Source organism: Elgaria multicarinata, chromosome 7 (assembly GCF_023053635.1).
Source record: "Elgaria multicarinata webbii isolate HBS135686 ecotype San Diego chromosome 7, rElgMul1.1.pri, whole genome shotgun sequence".
NCBI lineage: Eukaryota > Metazoa > Chordata > Lepidosauria > Squamata > Anguidae > Elgaria > Elgaria multicarinata.
This window is the reverse complement of record NC_086177.1, coordinates 13,208,262-13,231,544: the sequence shown is the minus strand read 5'-3', so window position 1 is coordinate 13,231,544 and position 23,283 is coordinate 13,208,262. Positions and strand designations below refer to the sequence as shown.

At 40.4% G+C, this 23,283-nt stretch overlaps 1 protein-coding gene across 2 annotated transcripts in view; it reads left to right on the top strand.

The window, feature by feature from the left end:
* The window catches only part of GABBR2 (gamma-aminobutyric acid type B receptor subunit 2), a 353,790-nt gene that overhangs the window by 89,124 nt on the left and 241,383 nt on the right, over window positions 1-23,283 (top strand). For both annotated transcript variants that reach the window (XM_063130215.1, XM_063130214.1), the window contains exon 3: window positions 4,896-5,066. In XM_063130215.1, the coding sequence (XP_062986285.1) occupies window positions 4,896-5,066 (171 nt within the window). The remainder of the gene's footprint in view (window positions 1-4,895; window positions 5,067-23,283) is intronic.

Below are 23,283 nucleotides of genomic sequence, written 5' to 3'. Positions count from 1 at the left end.
AACATTAAGATGCTATGTAGAACAGATTTGTCTTAAATGTGTGCTGTAAAATCAGACATGTGACCAAGGCTATGTTTGGGTGGGCACGCCCCCTTGGTACTGGACACGCCCCCTTGGGGGCGACCATGTTGTCCTCCTTTTTGGTTTCCAAAATATGGTCACCCTAACATCTAGGAAAAAGAAACTAAATGCACAGTTACAAGATGGGGGATACTTGGCTCAGCAATACTACAAGCGAGAAGGATCTTGGAATTATTGTAGATCACAAGCTGAATATGAGCCAACAGTGTGATGTGGCTGCAGAAAAAGCAAATGCTATTTTGGGCTGCATTAATAGAAATATAGCTTCCAAATCACGCTAGGTACTGGTTCTCCTCTATTCAACCCTGGTTAGGCCTCAGCTTGAGTACTGTGTCCAGTTCTGGGCACCACACTTCAAGAAGGATGCAGACAAGCTGGAGCGTGTTCAGAGGAGGGCAACGAGGATGACCAGGGGCTGGAAACAAAGTCCTATGAGGAGATACTGAAAGAACTGGGCATGTTTAGCCTGGAGAAGATAAGATTGAGGGGATACATGATAGCACTCTTCAAATACTTGAAAGGTTGTCACACAGAGGAGGGCCAGGATCTCTTCTCGATCCTCCCAGAGTGCAGGACACAGAATAATGGGCTCAAGTAACAGGAAGCCAGAATCCAGCTGGACATCAGGAAAAACTTCCTGACTGTTAGAGCAGGTTGTGGGCTCTCTCCCCACTAGAGGCATTCAAGAGGCAGCCTGGACAACCATCTGTCAGGGATGCTTTAAGGTGGATTCCTGCATTGAGCAGGGTGTTGGACTCGATGGCCTTATAGGCCCCTTCCAACTCTACTATTCTATGATTCCAGTCAAACTCGGCACAACAATTCAGTGCTGTAATTTTAACCATACAAAAAGCACTATAAAACCAACAATACTTGGTAAACAAAAAACTGAAATTGAAACTGAACAGGTCAACTCTATGGCAGAGGCTATGCTTAGGGGTTCCTGTGGGCATGGCTTCATTCAGATATGGCAGGCACAATGTATCCAACTCAGACATGTGTGTAAGGCTTTGTTGTATGGGCTGTTCTCAACTTGTGCAAAGCCGGGTCTATTTTCTGGTTTTAAATATATGTCTTTCACACCAGTTGAGTGGATCTTGGGGATACAGTAAACAGCAACACAAATCCTGTAATCTGGAAGTCTGCCCATTCCTAATGTAGAAGGGCTTTGAGGTTTGGCAGATGCATCTTGTCATGAAAGGGTGAAGAAACTGCACTTTCTGGTGCCTTCACGAAAGGCTTTGCCAAGGCTTGTCTTGTCTCAACTTAGCTCTGCTCCCACTGCCCAAATTAGCCCGTGCTGCTTGCCCTCAATAAGTTTTGATGTGCATGCCCTTGGACAAACAATTCTTCACATTGTCATGCTTTCTTGCCTTTTGGGTACTTTTTTTTTTTAAAAAAAAATAAGCATGCTTAAGGACCACCTCAGGTGATCACAGAATGGCATAATTTGCTAATAGCATTCATTGATAAGTATTGGAGGTTCAAAAGCATGATTATGTTATAAAGATTAGGGTGAAAACTGAGCTAATTAACCAGGTGTATAGAAGCATACATAAGAGTATCTCTTGTGTAAATCTATAATTGTAAGCAAGAAAATAACTTAGAAGCAAAATTCTGCAAAATTCTTCCCTTTTGTAGATCTCTGGTCTATTCTTTTGACAGCTTTTATTAGGGGTGTGCACGGACCCCCTGCTCCACCCCGTGGGCCGATCCAAAAATTTCGGATCGGCCCGCTCACCTCCGCGCCACTCCGCCCATACTCCGCTCCTCTTCGCCGCGGAGCTCCTGCTCCGCCCGTGCAGCGATGGCGGCAGAGCCCGGTAAGGGACCAAAGGGGAGGGGGGGCCTTACCTGCCTCCGTCCGCAGTCCGTCGGCTTCTTCAATTGAGCCTGCGGTTCAACCAGGAAGTCTGGGCTGCAAGTGCAGCCCAGACTTCCTGGTTGAACCGCGGGCTCAATTGAAGAAGCCGACAGACCACGGACGGACGCAGGTAAGGGAGAGGAGGGGGGGTTACCAGGCCCTGCTGCTGTCACCGCATGGGCGACAGCGACAGCGGCAGGGCCTGGTAAACCCCACTTACCTTTCCAGCGGAGCTCCGGATCGAGGCGAAGGATCCGCCTTCACCTCGATCCTCTTCGCCACGCTCCGCCAGCCCCCCAATCCTCTTCGCCTCCGCCTTAAGGGGAGGCGAAGCACCCCGCTCTGCTTCTAATTCGCCGGTCCGATTAGAAGCTGAGCACATCCCTAGCTTTTATTATTCCTACCAATGTTTTTGGCCAGAAATAGCTGTCACTCATGGTTAAAGTAGGTGTCTCTCACATTCTGGAACTTTTGTCCTAGACTAGAATGGAAGTTATTAAGAAATAAGCATATTTTTATTCAGTTCATCTCAGCCTTGTCTGTTAATGAAACAAATTAATTTTAAAGACTCTCTTGAATAAGTTCTTAATTTATTAGCAGACTTCCAAAGGATTGGCGGCAGCTAATTAAATTGCATTTTTCAGTAAGACACACATTTGATCATTCATGAAATATTAAAAACATATTCTGTAATATTTCCTCAATATTTTTTTTTCTTCTGAACTGTTTCTTTTATTTGATAAAGTAGCACAAAGGGGACCACAGAATTTAAGATTTTTAAAAGTGAATATTATCATATTTCCTCTAAGAAAAACACAATATTGAACCTTGATTGATGGGGTTATCAGGCAGGGTTTGAATTTATATGTGTTTCTATATAACACAGACATCCATATTGATTTTACTGAGTACTTTTTTGTTTTTGTTTTTGTTTTTAAAAACAATACACACTATAAAATAACAATATGTTATGAGACTTCAAATAAATATAGTTTAGTCTAATCTCAACAAAAGGATTCCATTGTAATCAAATATCATGATAAATTGAAAATGTATCTCATATCAGTTGATGAGTGTCATTTTGGGTTTTTTTCCAGTATGCAAAATACTTTGACTACTCTTGAACAAACCTATTACATTTCTCTACTTTCTCTTATGAGGATATAGTTTACACGTTTTGACATCATATTTGTACATTTTAGTTTCCCATTCAGCCCCCTGAGTAACTATTACCATATTTCTTCGATTGTAAGACGCCATCAATTGTAAGACGCACACTGATTTCAGTACCACCAACAGAAAAAAAGCTTTGATTCTAATAATAATAATCGCACCCGCAATTCTAAGATGCACCCTGTTTTTAGAGATGTTTATAAGGGGGCGAAAGTGCGTCTTAGAATTGAAGAAATATGGTAGTAGCTTTTATATCTTGTGTAACAAATCTGAGCCATTATTATTATATATGATATTAATTCTTGACAATTAATCAGCATATGAAAGGGTTGTTGTCCCTCAACCAGGGGTTAAAGGCTCACTACCCTGGCGCGTTAGTAGCCAATCAAACACACAGCTGGAGAATGCTCTTAATTCATTTACTTCTGATACTGCAGTTTAGGGGTGCTCTCCGGTTCTACAAAATGGAGGCACCAAGAACAAAGGAATCTCACAGTATATATAGGCCCTGACTACAAGAGGGTGTTAGTTTCTTTCTAACCTTTCTATTGGTCAGTTACGGATTAGCAAGTTAAGTTACATTCAATTTTCAAGTTAAGGCGCAATCTCAATGAGCCATAGGTTACATTCGATGCTCCATTGGTTGAAAGTTTTTCCCTTTGTCTGCTAGCACATGACGTCCACCATTAAGGAATACAGTTCTGGCATGTAGTCACCTATAGCTACCCTTTGGCAGAGAAGCCATCTTTAACACTTGGCACATTACATCCTTAGGCAAGATGAAATCTCTTCCTGGCTCTATCAGGGGTAGTTCAAACTTTTAAGGTCAGTTGGAGTTGTGTGGTCTGATTTTCAGCAAAGATAGCACCAAAGAAGGAGAGCTTAGAAAGAGGCAAAAGATAAGTGAAGATCACTGAAGACAGAGGCTGCAAGAGTTAGCCAGTAGAAGAAGACATCAGAGGTGGTTCTCCAGGATACCTTCTGGTCAGAGTGACAACAGTACAGAAGGCAGGTGGCCTCAAGAAACAGGAAGTTTTCAGTGGAGGCAACTGCGACATCTTCTTGGCTGTATCCTTGTCTTCAAGTAACTGACTAGAAGGAAGCCTTTAGGAGTAGCTGTAGTAAGCCTGCCAGAGAAAGTCTATCAGCCTCAAGAGGTAGAAGGTCCATTGTGAGTGACAGCTGAGGGATGTTCAATCCAGTATCCTTTCAATGAGTCCAGAGGGAGAAATTTCAGTCTTGTCTTCTGTGCCACTCTAGGAGAGCCAGGGTGGAGTTAAGGAAAGGATAATTGGCATATGTGTTTTTAGGGATGTGAACTTGGTTAAGGATATTACAGCTTTCTTATAGTGACAATATAGATAATATCTAAACTTATATAATATTAGTATACATTATAAATAAATAATAAATACAACGAAATGTATTTTTTTTAACTTTTAAATAATTATCTTTGTCTGTTCATCCCATGCTTAATGAGGATGTTTGTAATATTGATAGTGCATTAAGGGGAAGGTTTTATTAGATTTTTATGGTGGCAGTGGAATTTTAGGGATAAGTAGTTAAAGTTAATTTATAATACTGGCTGAGGAAGAATTGGTAATCCGGTCTTCTCCAGTTGTGGTGGAATAGAACAACTGATAGGTGGTAGATAGGAGAACAGATATAAAAATGTGAATAATTCTTTTTCCTTTTAACATTTTTTAAAACATATATCAGCATCTTGTGTTAGATAAAGATAACTGAATATTACCACCCAATTCCTTCTGTTTTACAGCTCTCATTTGCAGCAACAACGCCAGAGTTAGCTGATAAGAAAAAGTATCCTTATTTCTTCCGGACAGTGCCATCCGATAATGCTGTGAACCCTGCAATTCTGAAGTTGCTCAAATATTTTCAATGGAAAAGAGTTGGAACTCTAACCCAAGATATACGAAGATTTTCTGAGGTAAGATCAAGAGATTTGAAGGCCTGGAAAAGTTAAAGGCTTCCCCCCCCCCCCATCCCCACTCCCCGCCACAAGTCCTTTTTTGTTTCTTCTCAGAAAAATCGTAAAATTTAACCATATTGGATTATAAAGTGTTTTCTTTTAAAACGTTGAATAAAATGTTTAGCCATATTATTTTGATTTGGTATCTATTTTCCAGAGTGTTCATATATTGCCACTGAGCCTTACTGCCCCACCCCCACCCCCACACAAATTATTTCCAAAAACTGTGTAATAGGAAGACTACAGATCTAACATTTCTGGAAATTTCAAAGCCATAGGGTTTTGGGGGTGGGGAATGTCTTTTTTTTAATCCTTTCTGTTAGATCCTCAGCATAGTTATTTCTTTGATTTCTTAATAAAATTATTTAGCTAATGTGTCTTTTCAATGCATGTGACTGGAATCACCATATGATAATGAAGGTAATGTGCATTCTTGACCATTTGTTTTTTATTCAATAGTGTCCTGTGTTTCTAGGCTTGTTCTGGTTAGATTAATGTAGTTCCAAAACATACATGTAAGAAAAACACTGTAGGTTATCCTGCCACTGGCTCCACATGTGATGGAACAATCACATTGTTCCAGCTGTGTTTTTTAAATGAAAAAAAAAATAACATTGAGGCTTGGGTCTATAAAATTCACTGCCTTAGATCTAAAACTTTTAACTGCAGCCACCAAAATACTATTTATTTATTTATTTATTTATTTATTTTTACATTTATATCCCACCTTCCTTCCATCATGGAACTCAAGGTGGTACATGGGATTTCTCCAAGCACTGACCAGACCCAGACTTGCTTAGCTTCAGCAAAGTGGTTGCCTCATGTGCCTTCTGTCCTTGCCCTGGGACTCAACCAAAAATCTATCATCTAAAAGACATATGGCATAGGATTGGCACCATCACTAGAGGCAACCTTTCAGAATTAACAAAAATTAAGAAGCTTATCAAGGGAAAATATTTACAAAAGGGTTTAAAGGTTCTTAAATTAAATATGGTTGGTTACCAGTCCTAATAGGTAAGAGGATCTTTCCCAGCTAGGTCAACTCTTAATGGCTTTTCGTTAGGACCAGTTTTCCCTGAATTCTATCCGGAACAATTTAATAATAATAATAATAATAATAATAATAATATGTTTATTTATTTGTTACCCACTTCTCCCTCTGGATCGAGGCAGGGTACAACAAAAATAAAAACACCATAAAATACATACAACTAATTCAAACGTTTAAAACCAGTGCATCATTAAAAGCAGCACACCATTAAAAAAAGCCATCTTAAAATGCAGCTGGGTAGGCCTGCCGGAAGAGATCAGTCTTTATGGTTTTCTAAAATTCTGGAAGACTGTTAAGTTGACGAATCTCTCCCAGCAAGCCATTCCACAAACTGGGAGCGGCAGAAGAAAAGGTCCTCTGGGTAAAAGTTGTCAGCCTTGTTTCTCACAAACAGGAACAGATGCTGTACAGCAGTCTTCCTCTGCCTCCAGCTCTTCCTGCTTCTTCTGACTTCTAGGCTGATTCAGATTTTTCAGGTACTACTTGCTGAAGTTCCCTCTGGACACACATAAAATAGGAACCTAGAATGTATTATGTATAATTTGATTTGTTCATAACATTATCATGTTTGATATATTAAATGGAAAAGTTTAATTTATTCAGATAATAATCACATATTTCCTGAGTTTACTTTTAAATGTTTATTGTAATGATAGTTTAAGAGCAAACCAAGTTAAAGATAATATATTTTATCTTCCTAATATAAAGTGTCTTTAGATCTGTAAAAGAGTACTTAAAATAGTTTCACATATTTGTCTATTTCTTCCTGAATTTGTGTAGTTTTGTGGGGTGAGACAGAGGGAATGGGAAAAAAGTATTTTCCATGGCTTCAAAATTTTCAGAAATGTTACACCTCTAAAGTTAAGATCTGCTTAACTTTTTATACTAGAAGGTGGTTGCAAAAGTTCTGTGTTCTTTTCACAGGGCTGTGGTGGTGATGGTGGGTAAAGAGACATATATCTCAAAAGCAACTCCCTTTTCTTGGAAAGCGTATTAGCGCTTGTTTGTTTTTTAAAAAAAAGTCTTCTCAAAATTTGTATATGTGGAAATGTGTTGTGTTTTTTAATGGTCACCAGTATAGCCTCTAGGAAAGGTTGTATCATTAACCTTTTTGTGCTTGTTGAATTGAGCCTGAGAATGGATGTTATTGTTGCTGACAAATTAACAGATGAGATGGTCAATACTAGCCTTCCCCAAAATACCTCAGGTGTTTTGGAATTCAGCTTCCATCAGCCCCAGCTAGCATGGCCAATAATCACACATAATGGGAGATGAAGTCTAAATTGGGATGGCTGGTCTATGCTTAGTACTTGTTGTGAGATATTAGGGTGTGGATGGTTCAGTGAAACTAAGGTTCACATGAATAAGTCTTGGCTTTCCAAGGGTCAGAGCAGAAGCAAGGATAATCCAGCAGGGCAAGGGCAGGCACACAATCAGATGCAATCAGTATTCTTGAGGCAAACCCCCCCATCACATTCAGGCCTCTGAGACTATGGTTTATGATTCATGCCTCTCTATCCATGATAATTCTCTATATTAGCAAAACTTCTGTACGGTTCCGAAGTGGCTTTACTTTTCTATGGCAGGGCACAAATCTCTTTATTCTGCTGCCTTGAATGGTAAGTTCTTAGGAGACTTCCTGTAAATGTGTGAGTCTTCATTCTTGTCCATACATGTGGGCTTTTATGAACCCACCCTCATGGAGCGCACCCTCATTAGGAAAAAGTATTGCATTTGTCACCTGATCCTCATAAAATCACTGTACTCCTAGCCCTGGGGCAAAAATCTGGGTTTGTGTAAACTGTGTGACTGGGGGCATCTTCAGATGGGTGTTTTTTCATGCGATCCTCAAGGTTTGATCATTGGTTTTCCCACGAGTTTTACACGACGCTGTCACCATGCAGTTGTTGTCTCATGTCTCCCCCCCTTTCCGCGTGCTATTTTACTATGGGAAAAATACAGCATTTTGGGCAGTCATGCGATGAAACCACTGTCGTTTCCCGTGTAATCCTTCCATTGTGCTATATCCTGCTTTGTGTAGGTGGGTGTGTAGTGTTGACGTCAGTACCGACCAGGCCCTTGTCTAAGTTTAGTTATTTTTTTCTTTTCTTTTCTTAAAGCTGTAAATGCGAAGGATCACATTTACAGCTAAATGGGGGGAGATTAGGTGGGGGGAGGAATGGGGTGCTCCCTCCCTCGTAGAATATCCAACCCCCTTTAATTTTTAACTTTTTTAACAGCTCTGTAGCAAGAGCGACAGATGGTATATGCCATTGTCGCCTCGCTCCAAACTAAAAAAGTCAGAGTAAGTGCCTGACTTTTTTAGGGCGGAGCTTAGGGGCTTTGCCCCTGGATCACTTTGGAGTGGCAGCTGCATCATGTAGATCACCTGCCACCACTCCAAAGCTACTGTGGGGGGAAATGCCCATCTAGACAAGCCCCTGGACCAGTTGGAAGAGTCTCCTCCTGTCCCTCCACTCCTGCTCGGCTCCATATTTCTGGAATGTCTAAGCAGATGGGAAATGGGGAGGGGATGGTGGTTGCAAAGAATGTGAGCAGATGCAACTGGTTTCCATTTAATCCCCTATCTCAAACGAGAAAAGTATTGCTGTTGCTTTTAGAGTCTCTTCAGACAGGAGGGAAATCGCATGACTGGGAAGCATGGTCATAGCTGCAAAGACGCTCTTACAGGGACAATACTGATTAGCAAGTGGGGTTGGGGGAGGCGGACCTCCTTCTGAACTTGTGAAGAATCAGTGTGTCATGTGCTGTAGCTGCCCAAGCGTCCCCAAGGAGACAAAACCAAGGAAAGTTCCGAGGCCGATCCACAAAAATTTATTGCAAACAATTAACACTTCTGTAACACAAACTAGGCACCTTTATGGGAAAATCCCCCCTAGGCAACGCTATGCAGACCGTTCAAAGGAAAGAAAAGGCTTTTCAAATGTCCGAAGCTTCAAGGTGGAGGAGGGTGCATGGACGCCTTCTCACACAATCTCTCCAACTGTCTCTTTGCTGCTAATCTCGCTGAACGTTTTAACTTCTGGCGATTCCTAGCATCTAGTAATGTTTTGGAATGTTCACCCCCGGTAGTTGACTCCCTCTCTCCTGAAAGCATAGGATCTGGCCTTGAGGAGACAGACTCTGGGAGAAGCGCATTCGCAGCTGGAGACTCTCCCGTGTGAACTTCCTCCCCCACTGGCTTGGCATCTTCTGAATCAGAATCTGTTTCTGATTGATTTCCTGGGTCACCTGCTCCCAACACCGGAGCAGTAGGGGCATACATGACACAGTGCTTAGCAGTGGGATAGGGCTGCGCTGCACGTGCTGCTTAGAAAAGGTTTAGCCCTTTCTATTCAATTCTCACGTGCAGACACACAGGAGAGAAGTGTAACACCCTTCAACACCCCTCTCCCAGTGTATGAATAAATTACAAAAATGTTGCTGTTGCTTTTACAGGGACATAACTGACTTGCTTTGGAGGGGGATGGATCTCCAATGACACAGACTTCTGTGCTTGTGAGGAAGTGTTTTATTTCACATCAAGAGAGGGGAGAGGCTATGCCAGAGGGGTGGACAACCAATAGCATCCTGCCAGGCTCCACCCACTCTTGCAAATGGCATATAGTGTTATGCAGAAGGGAAAAAAAAGAAACTGTATAAAGACCCCATTTAAATTCCGAAAAGAATCCAGAACAGGAAGAAGCGGTAAATCGAGGTGTGGTGACTGTACACAGTATTCTAAGTGTGGTCACCATAGATTTGTATAAAGGCAGTTTTATTCTGAATTCCTTTTCTAATGATACCAAACATGGAATTCTTTACAGTGGCCGCACACTGGGTTGACATTTTCATTGAGCTGTCCACTACAACCTCTTTCTTGACCTATCTCCACCAGCTCAGATCCCATGAAGTTGGGTGTTTTTTGTCCCAATGTGCATCACTTTACACTTGCTTACATTGAACCACATCTGCCATTTGGATGCCCATTCTTCCAGCTTGGAGAGATCCTTGTGGAGCTCCTCACAATCCTTTTTGCTTTAACCACCTAAAATAATTTGGTGTCATCGGCAAACTTGGTTACTTCACTGTTCACTCCTAATTCCAGAACATAAATGAACAAGTTGAAAAGAATTGGTCCCAATACAGTTGAGTGAGACAGGACTTACCTTTGTGGAAGCCATGTTGATTCTTTTTCAGAAGGACATATCCTTTTATATACAGTTGTGTGAAAAAGAAAGTACACCCTCTTGGAATTGTATGATTTTACATATCAGGACATAATAACAATCATCTGCTCCTTAGCAGGTCTAAAAATTAGGTAAATACAACCTCAGATGAACAACAACGCATGACATATTACACCGCGTCATGATTTATTTAACAGAAATAAAGCCAAAATGGAGAAGCCATGTGTGAAAAAGTAAGTGCACCCTTACTGCTTCCATAGGAATTAAGATGCTAAGTAGCAGACAGGTGCTGCTAATCAAATGCCCGTGATTAAATGATCATCAGCAAGTATGACCACCTCTATAAAAGTCGAAGTTTTTTCAGTTTGCTGGTCTGGAGCATTCAGGTGTGTGTTAACACAATGCCAAGGAGGGAAGACATTTCCAAACCATTTAAAGTCCATCATTCTACAGTGAGAAAGATGATTCAAAAGTGGAAAACATTCAAGACTGTTGCCAATCTTCCCAGGAGAGGGCGTCCCAGCAAAATCACCCCAAGGTCAGACCGTGCAATGCTCAGAGAAATTGCAAAAAACCCAAGAGTTACATCTCAGACTCTACAGGCCTCAGTGAGCATGTTAAATGTTAAAGTTCATGACAGTAAAATTAGAAAAAGACTGAACAAGTATGGTTTGTTTGGAAGGATTGCCAGGAGAAACCCTCTTCTCTCTAAAAAGAATGTGGCAGCATGGCTTAGGTTTGCAAAGTTGCATCTGAACAAACCACAAGACTTCTGGAATGATGTCCTTTGGACAGACAAGACCAAAGTGGAGAAATTTGGCCATAATGCACAGCGCCACGTTTGGTGAAAACCAAACACAGCATATCAGAACAAACACCTCATACTAACTGTCAAGCTCGGTGGTGGAGGGATGATGATTTGGGCTTGTTTTGCAGCCACAGGACCTGGGAACCTTGCAGTCATTGAGTCGACCATGAACTCCTCTGTATACCAAAGTATTCTAGAGTCAAATGTGAGGCCATCTGTCGGTCGGGTAAAGCTTGGCTGAAATTGGGTCATGCAATAGGACAATGATCCCAAGCACACCAGCAAATCTACAACAGAATGGCTGAAAAAGAAAAGAATCAAGGTGTTGCAATGGCCCAGTCAAAGTCCAGACCTGAAATGCTGTGGCGGAACCTTAAGAGAGCTCTGCATAAACAAATGCCCTCAAACCTCAATGAACTGAAGCAAGTTGTAAAGAAGAGTGGGCCAAAATTCCTCCACAACGATGTGAGAGACTGATAAAGTCATACAGAAAACGATTACTTCAAGTTATTGCTGCTAAAGGTGGTTCTACAAGCTATTGAATCATAAGGAGTACTTACTTTTTCACACATGGTTTCTCCATTTTGGCTTTATTTCTGTTAAATAAATCATGACACGGTGTAATATGTCATGTGTTGTTGTTCATCTGAGGTTGTATTTACCTAATTTTTAGACCTGCTAAGGAACAGATGATTGTTATTATGTCCTGATATGTAAAATCATACAATTCCAACAGGGTGTACTTTCTTTTTCACACGACTGTACTTCCTAATTTGCTGCTGGCTTTTACTTTGGCTTTATTCTGTTGTTTTAAATGCTGAAAAGTTTTTACATTACATTAGGTTTTATTATGTTTTGATATTGTATGGTTTTAAGGTTGATTTTGTGAGTTGACCAGAGAGCTTCAGCTTTTGGGCGATATAGAAATATAATAAATAATTTTAATTAATTACATTTCTATACTACCCATTAGCTGAAGCTTATAAAATTTAATTTATAAAATAGATTTTATTGATTTATTAGATTTCTATAAAATGTAATTTTTGTTTCTTTAATTGAAATTATGTATTTTTTCAAAATATTTCTTAAATGTACTACTTTGGCAAAGGCAGCATTTGCACATAACACTAACTTTGGGTAGGGGAATCTCCAGTCCGCAGGCTTAAATCTGGCCGGCGGATGTTCCCCATTCGGCTTGTGGTGCCTCCAAGCCCTGTGCCCTGGAAGAATGCCCTATGTTACTACCCATCTTTGCTTACATATTTGGATATAACAGGGGGAAATGTGGGTGATGGAGGACTTGGCTAGCACTGCTAAAAACTGCTCTTACCAACACTTCCCCATTGCAGAGGACACTGAATGGGTAAAGCATCCCTGGCTGAGCCAGTAACTGGAGCACTCCTCCAGCTACTGACTCATTCGGGCCTGGGGTTTGATGTGTGCTGCTTTCCCCCATGCCACCCCAATGGAGGACGCCAGCATGCCAGCAGACATGGCTGGTAAAAGCAGCTGGCACGTCTGAATGGAAGCAAATGCACCTTTATGTCATTTGTCCTGCATGAGTGGCTGGATCATCCAGGTCCTCAGTCCATGCCCCTGCACTAAACCATAACTTAGGGCTGTGTTCATGAGCAGAAAGGAGTCCACACAAAGCACCGGGCTCATGACTGGGAAGAGGAATAAGCCAGAATTCATTCTGGTTTTGCAGATTTGTTGTTAAATGAAAAGCAGGAATTGTGCTTTATAATAAACTCTAGTTTGTTAAACAAGCCAGCAAAATAACACAGTGTTTAATGTTTGCTTGATTAGCAATTGAGTTTATTTTAAACCACAATTCCTGCTTCATAAATAACAACACGTTGGGAATTTGTTAAAGTGAAGCTGAATTCTGGTTTATTCCTTCTCCCTGTTGAGGGAGGGAAGGGAGGGGAGAGAATGTGAGCCGGAAGCTTCACGTGGGCTCCTTTTGGCTTGTGCATGTACTGCTAGTATGTGTGAAATCTCCCAAAATGGTGAATTAAGAAACAGAACAAAAACTGTTGTTGCTTCCTCAAATCCACATTTGTCTTCCCACTGTAGGGACTGAACATAATGTATTAACGCTAAGATGATGCTCTGCTTAAATAGATTTACTGTTACTCTGTTCCTCTCATGTTGTTTGTAATATCAAGAAATAGATAGATAGATAGATAGATAGATAGATAGATAGATAGATAGAGATCACCCTTGTTATCCTCCCCGTCCCATACCTCCCACCCAGTTTCAAGTGAGTCTACAGAAACATAAGCTTGGGGGCACACAAGAAACAAAAGCAAAAAGCTCTGTGATTACAGAAGTGACAGAACATGCCGAATAAATAACAGACATTGCTATTGCAGTATTTTGTCAGATCCCAGTTCACTCTTTACACTGCTCAGGCAAGTAGGTAATTTGCATAAGGAGAAGAAAAGAGGAAAATAGCAGCGGAAAGTAATATGTGAATTGGCCCCAAGTGAGCAAAGTCTTCTTTCTCACAGCACAACCCATGCTCTCCTGTTTCCTTTCCCAACAAACAAATCCGGAGGAGTGCTCTCATTCCTGTAACAGTTTTCTTTCCAAGATAAGCACAAATTCCTCCAAGTCTCATTTTTGCACTTTAGTGTCTTACAGAACTCTAGATAAGGAGGCAATTATGAGGTTTTTTCTCCTTGGGGAGCAACTGCTCCATTTCCTTTTTTTAAATCCATCAGGCTAGAGGCAACCATAGAATTAAAGCATCATTCCTGAGCCCCCATCCCAAATCTATTATCTTGGCATCCTTGGAGGCCCATCCTAAGTCTCATCTATTGTCTGGTTTCCCCAGACTGAGTAAAAAGCTTGTCTTGAGCTTCACCTTGCCTCCAAACCAGTATCTGTATGGGATCTATAATAATGACCTTCTCATTCCTAACTAGGCTGGAATTCTCATACCCCTTTCTTTGAGAGAATATCTAGTTCCAAAAAGGGGCAACTGTTAGGTGAAATTCTTAGCAGAAGTAAGATGAGCAAGCCTGTCAAAACCAAATATGGAGAATATTTCCCCTGAAACTGCATATGGCCCAGTTCTGAGTTGTCTCTCTCTATGCAGGACATGGAGATGTACAAGCCACAACTTCTGGCTTCAAGTGTGTTCTGAGTGATTTTTTAAACTTCCACATGCATACAGCTTCCTCCTGCAATGTGCAGCTGGTAGCCAAAAGTGAAATATTTTAGCGTTCCTTGCACTGTATCCTAACATCCTCTCCATTTCTATTCCCAGCTTCACCCCTCGCATACGTGAGTGCAACCCATCTTCACTTTCATGCAAACACAATCAGTTTCTCACTCTCTCACAATGCTACTAGCATTTATTTGTTTAATAACAATATTTATATGCCACCTAATCACAAAGTTCTCTAGGTGGGTTGCAGTAACAGTAAAAGAACAAAATACAACTATAAACAATAAAATATAAAACAAGAGAATCAAATCCTTTTGTTGACTTAATCTGCTGGAGGAGGCTGTCAATTGGACTAGCAAACATGAATACTAATACCATCTCTGCCATGGAATAAGAGTTTGTAACTAGCCTTGGGCAGGTCAGTCATTCTTTCTGTCCCGGCTTCAGTTACCATCGGTATAATGGGAATAATAGTGACTTCTATCTTACAGGATTATTGAGAAGCCATGCACAAACATAAAATAAGTTGAAATTTATAAAAAATCTTTCCCTCATTGTTTTTAAAATAATAATAATAATAATAATAATAATAATAATAATAATAATAATAATATATTTCTTACCCGCCTCTCCATCCTTATCAAGGCGGGGAACAACCACCACCATTAAATACATAAAATACTGATTAAAAACATAGTATACACTGTCAAAACCTCCTAAAAAACATCCTAAAAGCATCCTAAAATTCCACTGGATATACCTGCTGGAAGAGATCAGTCTATAGCTTTCTTGAATGCTAAAAGAATGTTAAGTTGACGAATCTCCTTCAGCAGGCCATTCCACAGTCTGAGAGCAGCAGAAGAGAAGGTCCTCTGGGTAATACCTGTCAGCCTAGTTTTGGCTGGCTGAAGTAAATTCTTCCCAGAGGACCTGAGTGTGCGGGGCGGATTGTACGGGAGAAGGCGATCCCGCAGGTAGCCTGGACCCAAACCATGTAGGGCTTTAAAGGTGATAACCAACACTTTATACTTCGCCCGGAAACTAATTGGCAGCCAGTGAAGAGATTTTAAAACTGGTGTAAAACTGGTTTAAAAATGTAAGTAAATGTGAAGTGTGAATGTGACCAACAGTTATTTCAAAATGTATGTATCAGATAGGTATGCCTGTCAAAAAATGAGGGTGGGCTGCAACTTCATATTCAATTTACACTCAGTGGCAAACCTGTGTGAAATGGCATTAGGTGATGCAGTAGTAGGATTCAAAGTTCATGAATCAGCATTCAAATGACACAAAGAATAGGCCACTCTGTATCTGTTTAGCCAGTATGGTTCTGTATCTTTGTGCACTCTTGCAAGATTGTTTACGAAGTTTTCGTCAACTAGGGTTCCAACCAGGACATTTCAGCAGAGTGTAATTGGCCTTCCTATGTAACCCTGAGGGCTTAATTTGAAGACTGCAGGAAAAATCCACAAGTCTCACTGAGGGCCTAATTTAAGGCTGCAGAATTGTTATTCCCAGCGATCATCTGTGTGAAGGAGGAAAACGAGACTTGATTTAGACTCCAAGCTGGTAGTAGCAGGGAGTGGAAATAGGGAGGTTCCCACTCCCACAGGCCCATTTCATTATATTTGCAACACAATGCCCTCAGTAAACCTGCCTTGCTTGCAGTCAGTGTTTGCAATGGAACTGCATTATCTGTCCATGTAAGCTGTGTATGCAGCTGTGCTGCTGTCAACAACTCTTGGTGTGAAAGAGCAACTCCTGTCTAGAGACTCTTTGTGTGTTCTCTTTTTTAGGTTTATATCTAGGTCTTTTTAAGTGTACACTAAAAACGTGAATGTGACAAACAGATGTTTGTCAGCACTATTCTTTAGCACTCAGTTGTGGAACTCCCTGCCCTGGGAGACTCAGCTGGCTACCTCTCTGTTGGCATTCAGACACTAGGTTGAAAAAAATAAAGTATTTTGGCATACCTTTGGTTTGTGTGATGCTTGAACTTAATATCCCCCACTAGTTAGTTACGTAAGCTTTTTACTTGCTGTTTTTACCTTGTTCTGAATGTCGAGGTGTGCAGTTACATTTTTAATTGATGTTATATTAGCTAATTTTTGTTATATTAGCTGTCTTGGGGATTGGCGGGATAGAAATTAAATAGAAGTATGTTAGTTTATTATTTATTATAATAAACAATATTATACAAATATGCAGGGATTGGCTGCAGCTTGTTTTTGAGTATACACTTGGCAAGACGCAGGTCTGCTGATGTTAAATGTGTAAAAATTCACTTTTCTAGGACACTCTTTTGACAAGTTTGGGAAGCAGCAGGATGATGGTGAATTGCCTAAAAATAAAGGTTATTGGCTTGCTCTGAGAGATGGTGGGACACACATATTAGATTGGGGTCTAATTTGATTCATGATAGCAGCTTTCCCTAATGTGGCATCATCCAGATGTGTTAAGACTACGATTCCCATAATTTTATTTATTTATTTATTTATTGCATTTACATCCCGCCTTTTTTCCTCCAAGGAACCCAAGGCGACATACATAATCATCATCCTCTGCCCCATTTTATCCTCACAACAACAACCCTGTGAGGTAGGTTGGGCTGAGAGTCTGTGACTGGCCCAAAGTCACCCAGTGAGCTTCCATGGCCAAGTGGGGACTAGAACCCGGATCTCCCAACTCACAGTCCAACACTTTAGCCACTACACCACACTGGATCACACTTCATAATTCCAGCCAGCATGGCCTATTCATGGGAATTATGGAAGCTGTGGTCCCAACACATCTGGAGGGTACCAGGTTGGGGAAAAGTGTAATAGAGTATATATCGAAATTTGTACTGCTTGTGAGAGTAGTTCCAAGCACTCTTCCACAGTAGTTTCACCATTTGTAAGGTATGTGCTATATTAGTTTGTTTTAAAGTTAGCTGTCAAAAGAAGTAACCTCAAGATTTGGCTTCCTTAACATAGCACTGTACGACAAACATGTTCGTATTGTTTGGAGTTTCGGTTGACAGATACTATTTGAGAACTTTTTGGGGGGGGATAGAACCTTACATGGGGAGTTGTATTGGTTTTTACCTTAAGAACTTAAGAATGTAAGAAGTGCCATGCTGGATCAGACCAAGGGTCCATCTAGTCCAGCACTCTGTTCACACAGGGGCCAACCAGCCATCAGCCAGGGACCAACAAGCAGGACATGATGCAACAGCACCCTTCCACCCATGTTCCCCAGCAACTGGTGCACACAGGCTTACTGCCTCAAATACTGGAGATAGTACACAACTATCAGGGCTAGTCGTCATTGATAGCCTTTGCCTCCAAGAATTTATCCAACCCTCTTTTAAAGCCATCCAAATTGGTGGCCATCACTACATCTTACAGTTTATCACTCCAGACTGAATAGAGGAGGTATTTACTCACCCTCTCCTCTTCTGAAATGTTGCTGGTCTTTAAATTCATGGCACATGACCCCTTTTAGAGGAATAATTTCCTCTAAAACATTTTGTTATGTTCTAGTGGCCAACTTCCAGCAGAGTTTTTTTTCTGCCAACTGTGGCGTCTTACTGGAAGTGTTCACAGAGTACAGGAAGTAATCACTAATGTTCTCTGAACAGCAGAATGCTAGCTTAGTTCAATCAATGGTTCTGGTGTGGTATTTTTTTTAATAAGAATGTGGCATGAGCTTTGTGCTCAGTTTGCTTCCTTTTATCTTGACTTGAAACTAGGAGCTATGCTGAGGTGTAGTAAGATTTGATTTACTATCTAGTCATAATGTAGTCTTTAGTCCTGTTGCTCTCCTTTTTATATGAATTTGGGGAATTAATTTTAATTTCCAAGCTGTCCTCCTGGGATCCTGTCAGACAACTATTAATTTTCCTGCAAGATAAAAATGTAATTATTTAGTTTGTGGCAGATTTAGCAAGTGCAAAGGATGGAAAAGAAGAACGCTTGGTGGTTATCCTTGGCATCCATTTCCCAGCAGACTGAAGGCTGACCTGCTAGCTATTGTGCCACTTTTTAAAAGCTTGCTAAAATGTGCAGAAGTGGCATTTGTGTTAGTTCCTTCCCCTTGGTGTTTTCCATCAACATCAGTTTCATTTCTGTAGATACTTCAGGACAACTTGTCTATCATGATAAGGATAGCAGATTAACAATGGCAGCTGCCTTTGGCTTAGTTGCCTTAGGAGGAGGTTGAGGAGGGCTTGACAAGGCCTAAAGAGCTATGCAGAGGATTGGGGAAGATGTTTATCTTTCATCTCCACATGGCTACTTTTTATTATTTTAATATGTTCAGTAATTGGTGTGGTTTCACTTTACTTTTTCAGGTATTTTCTTTCTTTTTCAAAGTACTTGTTGCAATTGTCCAGTTCACAATTTGACTTACTCAAGAGAAGAAGGTTGGATTTCTTTTTATTTTATTTAAACATTTTCATGCTGCCCTTCCATGGGAAAAATATCTAAAGCAGGTCAGAAGAATAACAGCTATAACAACATATGCAAATAAGCAATAAAACATGAAGTAACGAAAAATAAAGTATGCTACTAAAAGCCTCAAAGAATAAAAAAAGAGTAACCTGTTGTCAGAACAATTAAAGGGACTGGTGCCCCCCCTCACCTGTCAAAGGAGGGCATTCATTAGTCAAGGCACCACCATTGAAAAGGTGTTCTCTCCTTGTTCAATACAAACCTAATCTTTCTTTGCATAGGCACTCAGAGGAAGACGTCTGGACTAGACCTGAAGTTTCAGGCAGGTGCAAAATGTCATAGTGGCCACTTGGAGCAGATGAATCACATCTGGAGTCTAGGCTATATGTTGGAGTAGGGGTGGGGAATACCAGCCCATGGGCCAGATGCCTCTCCACCCAACCTGTAGGCTCTGCTCCTGACCCCATGCACAGCAATTAGGCTATTAAAAACCCTTAAATTAATGGCATTGGAAACTTTTTTAAAAAGCCTAATTAAGGTGTGTGTGAGTGAGTGATTTGGGGGAGTTGCAGCTGAGAAGGGAAGGGTTAACCTGTTGAATGCCCTGCAATTGCAAAGAAATCCCCCCCCCCATACAGTAATTTACTATGAAGAAGTCTCCTATTGGCTCCAGTGTTGGAGTGGTTGATCTGTGCTCTGTGTTTAGCAAGCTCTCACCGACCTGCAGAACATTTAAAATATTTATATATAGGAATTCTGATCTTCAAAGTTCTTTCCATCTTCATTTCTCATGGAAGTCTTGTAAGATACTTGGACATGTTTTTTTCTGAGAGTATATTTACTGTTTTCACAGAATAGTCTTTTCTCTGTAACTGTGAGTATCTCCTTGATTTAGTCATTTTAAGATTTATTACCTAAAAGTACAATGATGTTACATAGAACATAGGATTTTGGCTTAGCTAATCCTATAACATCCTCTACAATGAGTCAATTGAATACCATTATAGTAATTAGGCAGTATCCAGTGCTGCTGGATGTACCAGCAGGACCCAGCACCAACACAACAGGAAGCTAGCGTTTTCTAAAGCTACCAGAAGCCAAAACTCACATTTCCGGAATGGAATCAGTCACCAGAACTTGTTCTTATTCTGGGAATGAGTGTTTTGGCTTGTTTCTGGGATTACTCTAGGAAGCACTAGATTCCTGTTCCATCAGTGATAGATCCTGCTGGTGCAACATTATCAATGGAGGCATAGGGGCAGTGTTGGATATCTCCCAATGACCCTAGTTCAAAGATATTTAGATATAGCAGTCAGCTGTATGTGCACTGCTGTACAGGAGGAATTGTGTATGTTTAACAAATGACTGATGTAATCAGTTTTTATAGTGATTATTACCTCTTTATGAGCAAAGAGAGCCTAGGTTCAGTCTCTAGCTGCCCTTCAACAAATTATCTCTGCTTTTAAAAATCGCCAGTCAACAGCATCTGTTCCTCCTACTTTCCCAAGCAAATTTCACATACATGACTGTTGAGACCAGTGGTCTTAAAGTTAATAAGTGGTCAAGTGGAGATGCCCAGTCAGCTCGATATGTTGCTCAAGTTAAGGAGTCATGCTAGAATCAATAGGACCCTATTGGCCGCTTACGTTTTCTGATCCCTGCTGAATGGGTACCTGTAAAGCCAACTGCAATGAGGGCACTGCAACACAGCAGAGAATAGCCCAGCAGCTCTCTCCATCAGTAAATGCCTGCAATGGTGAAGAATGCAAGGTGTCTGGGTCTCACTGTGTAGCCTTTGGTGCCTTAAAATGAGAACCTGATAGCAAGGGGGACTGTAGGTTTGCAAGTGAATCAAACCCACACTGAAGTCTGCTGGAGGGTGTGTGTGTGAACATTTGTGATGTCTTTGCTTAGGCAGTGGTTACAACTCCTGTTCTGTGAATACAACTGGATTCAAGTCTAAAAACGTTGGTAATAGGCATAGTTTGCTGATTAAACCATCTCTTTTTATAGCCTATCCTAAATTAAACACCACCTCAATGAAGTAGATTGCAATTTGTGCCTCTTTTAAATAATAGCCTTGTTCAAACTGAACAGGATCCAAACTGTAGCAAGAATAACATGGAACAAAATGAGTTCTCTGTACTTGACCACTAATCATTGTCACTGAAGGAGAATCAACACAAATTGAAAAAGCAAAATTGATCCGCGTGTGAAAGGACTTCCATTGGAGATTACACTAATTGGCAGGAGCAAAATTTGTTTGTAATTAAAAGCTTCTTTCCTTGCTCCACCTTTTCACCTTGTATTCTGATCTTTAAAATGTTTACTTAAAATTAAGCCCCACTGAGTTCATTGTCACTTACTTCGTAGAAAGGATGATTAGGATTGTAGCATTAATGTCAAGGGAGGGTAGGTAGAATGCAGATATAAATTGCTTTCATAGTCATGGCCTTTCTTTAATGAACCCTAGAAACTAATTGCACATAGAAAGGCTGGAAAATAACTTTACTTGACGCCTTGAAGTACAGGCCTATACAGACTAGTGGTCTATATTTGGCAGCTTCATATGTTTTTCATTTCATATTAGGTTATTTTTTTTGAAATTTATATTAAAATATGCAGTGAGGACATTTATATATAAACTCTGCCACCTCGTCATACAAAACATATATAATAGTACTTTGTATTTTATGTTTTTAATTTGTACACTGTGGAGAGATCCTTGACTACTGAGCAGTCAAAAAATGTAATTAATTAATTAATACATAGTATTTCTGAAACAATAGATTATGAAAAGACATAAATCAAATGATCAAGACATAATTATAAACATGAATATCAATCTAAAAGCTTTGTCTCCAGGCTTCAGCAAAAGACTGTCAAGTCTTTGTTGAATTTTGTTTTGTTATTATCTCAACATTTCATCAATTTTGATAATTTTGTTATTTGCCTTACCTTAGTCATTCAGTCCTTATTTAAGCATGTTTACAAATGTGCCAATATCTATTTATTTATGGTATTTTATTGCGCTGTTTAGTTAAAAAGGCTCCCAGGGCAACTTACTTACAATCAGTTAAGCAAGATGGACCTTGCCCGCAAGCTTACAATCTGAAAAAGACATGCCAACACAAGGAAAAAGGGAGGGAAGAGACAAAAATGTAGTCTTCCAGCAGGACCTGATGGAATGACCCCACTTCTCCTCACATCTCCCTCTGTTCCAGCCTGCTGAGAAGATTGTTACTGGTGAGAGTTAAGGGAGGAGGACCTATGTCAGGTATCATTTTTGTGTAAATCTCTTGATCAGAACATAATGCAAATCAGATACCATCATTTAAAGGACCAAGAAGTGCAACTTTTGAGTGAGTGGGTAAAGCATAGGCCGTGTTTTTACGTCGCTACTTTGGCTGCTTGTTCCCTCAAACCCCCACAGCATTGCAGCTGCAGGGTGGGAACATTAAATCTAGGCTTTCGGTGGGGGCTTGGGGCAGTGGATAGGGAGGGAGTTCCTGGTTGGCTGTCAACAGAAGCTTTAAAGGAGCCCTTTAAACAGGGCCAGTCCTTCGGAATGAAAAGGTAGGGAAATGGAACAAAATAAAAGAAAAATAATCCTAGAAGAGTTGCTATTCAGTGAAGCATTTATGAGCCTGCCCTCTGCTCAGCCCTCCTGCACTTCCCACCACCTATCTGTGACCGTGATCCACCCCTGGAACGCCCCCAGGCTGAACCCAAAGCAAGGTCACCATTGACAGATGGAGGAAAGATGGTGGTGACTTCTCAGCAAAAAAAAAAGTCGTGTTAAGTCTGCCACCTTTTAAAAGCACAATTTTGGGGAAAAGCCCCATGGTGGCTGTGAGTTGACAGCTGCATCATATAACCAACGCAGTGCCACTGTGCAGCATATAGACAGCCTCATAGTTATCTGTTGTTCATGCTGTCATGCGACCCATTCTTTATCATTGAAGTGTTAAATAATTACAGTGCAATCCTGTGTGTGTATACTCAGAAGTAAACCCCATTGTAATCAGTGCAGCTTATTCCCAGGGAAGTATGCATAGGAGTGCAGCTTTATAACCTAATCCTGTGCATGTCCATTTAAAGGTAAATTGGAATTGAGTTCAGTGGGACTTGCTTCCAGGAAACTGGGTAGAGGGTTGCAGCATTAAAATATTTAAGATATTATTTTCCTAATGCTTTCAAGTTTTAACACAGTGATTCTCAACCGTTTTTGCTCCATTCCCCCCTTTCACCATTGTTCAGAATATAATTTCCCCCTTCCCAAGATAGTCTAACTCAAAAGGTGCATTCCAAATAATATGCATATAATATTGAAAATCTTTTATTTTTTTCTATATTAGTACATATATATTTATTTTGATTATTTTTATAGTAGAGATTTACAAATTTAATAGCAATAGAAGATGTTGATAGATTTTAATTTAAAACCTGAATAAAATTATTATTATTTTCAATATTCAGAACTAATTACTTAACAGACTAAATTTTACTGAAGTT